Source organism: Wolffia australiana, chromosome 1, assembly GCF_029677425.1.
Source record: "Wolffia australiana isolate 7733 chromosome 1, ASM2967742v1".
Taxonomy (NCBI): Eukaryota; Viridiplantae; Streptophyta; class Magnoliopsida; order Alismatales; family Araceae; genus Wolffia; species Wolffia australiana.
The window spans coordinates 4,010,517-4,014,968 of NC_135835.1; the positions used below are offsets into that span (position 1 = coordinate 4,010,517).

At 48.5% G+C, this 4,452-nt stretch overlaps 1 protein-coding gene across 1 annotated transcript; it reads left to right on the top strand.

The window, feature by feature from the left end:
- Positions 1-2,743, top strand: LOC144702494 (Protein kinase superfamily protein). The gene has a single exon (XM_078574554.1). The coding sequence runs from the start codon at positions 73-75 to the stop codon at positions 2,446-2,448; it is 2,376 nt and encodes a 791-aa protein (XP_078430680.1). The 5' UTR covers positions 1-72; the 3' UTR covers positions 2,449-2,743.
- Positions 2,744-4,452: the final 1,709 nt, after the last annotated feature.

Genomic DNA, 4,452 nt, shown 5'->3' on the forward strand with positions numbered 1-4,452 from the left:
ACCGACCGAGTTTTCACTGAGAGAAGACGGAAGGGGGGAGAGGGAAGAAACCCCCAAAATTGCCGAGCTTTGATGCCATCTCGGCGGCTCCGCCAGTTCCCGGCGCCGCCGCCGCCAGCCGCGGCGGCGACGGCGACCCGAACCCGCCACAGCTCTCGCCGCGCTTCCGTCCTCCCCGCCATCGTCGCTACGAGCGTATGCCTTCTCATCGTCTTCTTCTTCGCCGCCGCGGTCGCCGTCTACCGCCTCGGCCGCCGGCGCCGATCAAGACCGGAGCCCGCCCCGGCGGTAGATCAAGAATTTAAGCCCGAGCATCCCCATCGCTTCTCCTACGAAGAGCTCAGCGCGGCCACCGCTTCTTTCGCGCCTTCCAACAAGCTCGGCCAAGGCGGGTTCGGCCCCGTCTTCCGCGGCGTGCTCGGCGACGGCCGGGAAGTCGCGGTGAAGGTCATGGAAGACGGGTCTCTCCAGGGCGAGCGGGAGTTTCGTAACGAGCTCTCCATCGCCAGTTCTCTCGCTCTCGGCGCTGATTCAAGCGGGGATCCTTCCCGGTTCGTTGTTTCCTGTATTGGGTTCTGCTCCGATGACGAAGACGGTGCTCTGGGAAGGAGAGGCTGGACAAAGAGGAAGAGAAGAAAGAGGCACGGGTCCAAGTCTTCGGTGGAGGAGGAGGCTGACAAGTGGGGGATCCGGGGAAGAAGAAGAGGGCGGACCATCAGCAGCGCCTTCTCCGAGGACGAAGAAGAAGAAGAAGAAGAGAGCCGGCCGAAGGGCCGGCGTTCGCTTCTGGTTTACGAGCTGATGCCCAACGGAAGCCTTCAAGACGCTCTCCTCGACCGCAAGTGCCCTGAGCTCCTGCAATGGCCGCAGCGGTTCTCCATCACCCTCGACGTCGCCAGGGGTATCGAATTCCTGCACTTCTCTTGCGAACCTCCCGTAATTCATGGCGATGTCAAACCCAGCAACATCCTCCTGGACTTGAATTTCTCCGCTAAGATCGCCGACTTCGGCTTGGCCAGGACTCTCAGTCCTATGGCTCTCCCCGTCGCCGGAGACGACGCCGGCTCCGTCGTCATCGCCGATGACGTCTCGACTACTGTCGCAGAGACGGAGAGCACCTGCACCATCGCCTTGGATGATCTGAGCTATTACAAGCCCGCTGACCCAATCCCTGCTGCCCTTCACAAGGAAGCTTCTGATGGGTTAGAAGCCGAGCTCGGCGGCTCGATGAGGCTGACTGAACCAGGGGAATTGTCGCCGATGGCGGCGACCGCCTCTCGTGCCATGGATGCCGGGTCGTTGTCGGAGGTCGGCGGCGGCGGCTACGACAAGCTGAGCGTGGACAGCGGTGCCCAACTGCTGACTCCCGGCAGTAAGCGGTGGCGGCGGAAGACCGGAAGTGAGGCGCCGGTGAGGGACTGGTGGCGACGGCAGGAGTCTGTGTCCAGCAGCTTAGACAAGCCTGAGGTCGCCAATGGCAGACCCACTGTGAAGGATTATGTCATGGAGTGGATTGGTGCTGAGCTGAGGAAGGAGAGGCCGAAACCCAGCTGGGCTGATGCTTCTTCCTCAAACAACTTGGAGGTTGGGCAGGGCTCAAAGCAGCCTGATCAGAAGAAGCGTTTGGATTGGTGGGCTTCTCTGGATGAACGCTGGCTTAGGAAGAAGGGGAAGAACCGGGCGCCGAGGGAGTGGTGGAGGGAAGAATTCTGTGAGGAGCTCACCCGGAAGAACATGAAGAAGAAGAAGAAGAAGAGACAGGGTCCTTCAGGGTCCAGTGCTAGTGACTCTGGTACAGGCAAAGGGAGACAATGGTGGGAAAAGGACGAAGATGTGAGTGAGCACCCTTCATTCCGGAAGAAGGGGAGAATGGCGTGGAGCCGGGGCAGCAGATCGAGCGTAGATAGATGGACTGATGGGCTTAGTGGAGAATTAAGGGTGGCCAGGGGCCGGACGAGCCATGACTGGGCCGGCGGCGATGTGCCCAAGAGCGGCGGCATAAGCAGCACGCCGAGCATGAGAGGGACAGTGTGCTATGCAGCTCCAGAGTATGGTGGTGGAGGTCTGCTCTCTGAGAAATGTGACATATACAGCTTTGGTGTGTTGCTGCTGGTGCTGATCTCTGGGCGGCGGCCGCTTCAGGTCACGGCCTCGCCCATGGCTGATTTTGAACGAGCCAACCTCATCTCATGGGCGCGCCATCTCGCTCGTGCAGGGAAGCTTATGGACCTGGTTGATGCCTCACTGCAGTCTTTGGACAGAGATCAAGCTCTCCTTTGCATTACTGTTGCTCTTTTATGCCTCCAGCGATCGCCATCCCGTAGACCGACGATCAAGGAAGTTGTTGCTATGCTGTCTGGGGAGTCTGAGCCTCCCCATCTGCCAATGGAGTTCTCGCCGTCGCCGCCTTCTGGGTTTCCCTACAAATCACGTTGGAGAGCTCGGTGAGACTGTTATAACATGGTTTCTTCCTTGGCTTCACAGCGGCAGGATTTTCAAGATGCAGAGGGAGATGTTGTGCTTGGTCACCTCTTTATTTAAGAGCTGGAGTAGGAATTTCCTCCATTGTTGAAGAATTTTATCATAGGGGTCGCCCCGCATCTCAGTGCTCTGTACATGGCAAAAGGGAGTCTAATAATTGTGATTGTACCATTCCTTCGGGTCTCTCATCTCTACAAAATGTACATGTAAGCGACGCCATTTTTATCAATCCCATTTTTTCTTACTTCTGCAGCTGTCTTAAGTTATAGCGCTCTTTTTGTAATGTTTAATCCATTTCCTCTGTTTCCAAGTTGACTGGTCATTTTTGGTCAGTCGAAATCAAATCCTTCATCTCGTCACTCAACTTATCATCATACATGTCTATTCTTCATACATGTCTTCTCAGTGCAATGGTGCCTGAGTTTAGTGATCATTTTCAGCAGCACAAAGACAGTCGGTCTGTATGTAGGATTCAGTTCATAAACATCACCTACAACGTAATGATGGCTCAACGATAAGTGAAATATTTGTGAAGCCCATGGCCGTAAGCAAGGATCAAGATCTCATTTATTTGCCAGTAAGGTGATAAGTGATAGAAGTTGATAAGTGATAGAAGTTGCCAGTAAGGTGACGGATTTTTGGGGACGGATTTCTTAAAGTTTCTTGCACCAAACTCCTTTGATCTCATTTATTTACGTAGTGAAGCCCAAAGTCAAACCTTACCAAGATAACTTCTGGCGCTCAGAAGCAGTCTTATGTTATGAACAACTGGTTGACCACAAATTCGCTCGAAACAAGTTCTTTTTGCTGTCCAAGTTTAATCCAAAAAGAAAAAAAGAAGCATAGAACTTATTTACCATGCAAGTTGGTAAATTTTTGTTTATTATGATGATCAATTTGTATAAATCTAGAAGTTATGATGATAAAAAGAAGAGTATAAGAAAGACCAAGGGAAGAGTAAGAGAAGATACAGAAATGGTAAAAGGAAAATTATCGACATATGTTTACTAAATTTCTTGAGTAAATACTAAACATATTTGATAATATTGTGATTGAGGAATAAATAGTTATTTGGGATAGGGTATAAACAAATACAGAACTTGTTAGATGGAGATTAAAGGCAAGATAGACTTGCATAGTATCTTAAGGAAAAATTCTGGATTGAGAATTAATTACAAAATACAAAGATTACGTATTGGACAACGAGGAACCATCTAAATTAGTGGCATTGTGTATGCCATTAAATAGATGCGTTGTATTATGTTAGAGAGAAATAAAATATTGTATTTGTTACGTTTTTTATCAAAATTTGACGTTCCTGATTGAATTGAGATAAAATTTCAGGTACTCTGGAATAAGAGCCAGACCTCAATGCATAAATCCATTTGACATTATTATCCTCTCTATTAGTCACTAGTTTCACAATACGAAGCATTACTTTAAACTCTACTTTGCCAGTGAACCATGCCACTTGACGTACTGGTGACACAGTAGGACTGTTAAGTGGACGATTAGTTGAACTTTTTTGGCATTTTGAGTTTTGCAGAATAAAATGACTTCTGCCCATAAATGACATGCTAATTATTGCACTGATATATTGATTTTTATATATTTACATTATAATGATCATGTCTTCATTTTTTATGATTTCAAATGATTAAATTTATTTTCAAACTTATATACTGAGTTTTTCAGGAATTTTAGTATTTTATTACATAATGTTCTTAAATAAATTAATTTAATAAGTCAGAATACATTTTATTTTATTAAAGTTTTCAATAAGTTATATTAAATTTTCATTTTTAGTACATTTAATCAAATTTCTACACCTGTTGCATTTTTAGCATCAAATGGCCGAGCATTTAGACCCTAGAGTTGGTCGTGCGGTGCGGTGCGGTGCAAAAATTCACACCGAGTGTGCGAATTTTCACACGTACAAAATGGCCTGTGCGGTGTGCGGTGCACTTTTGT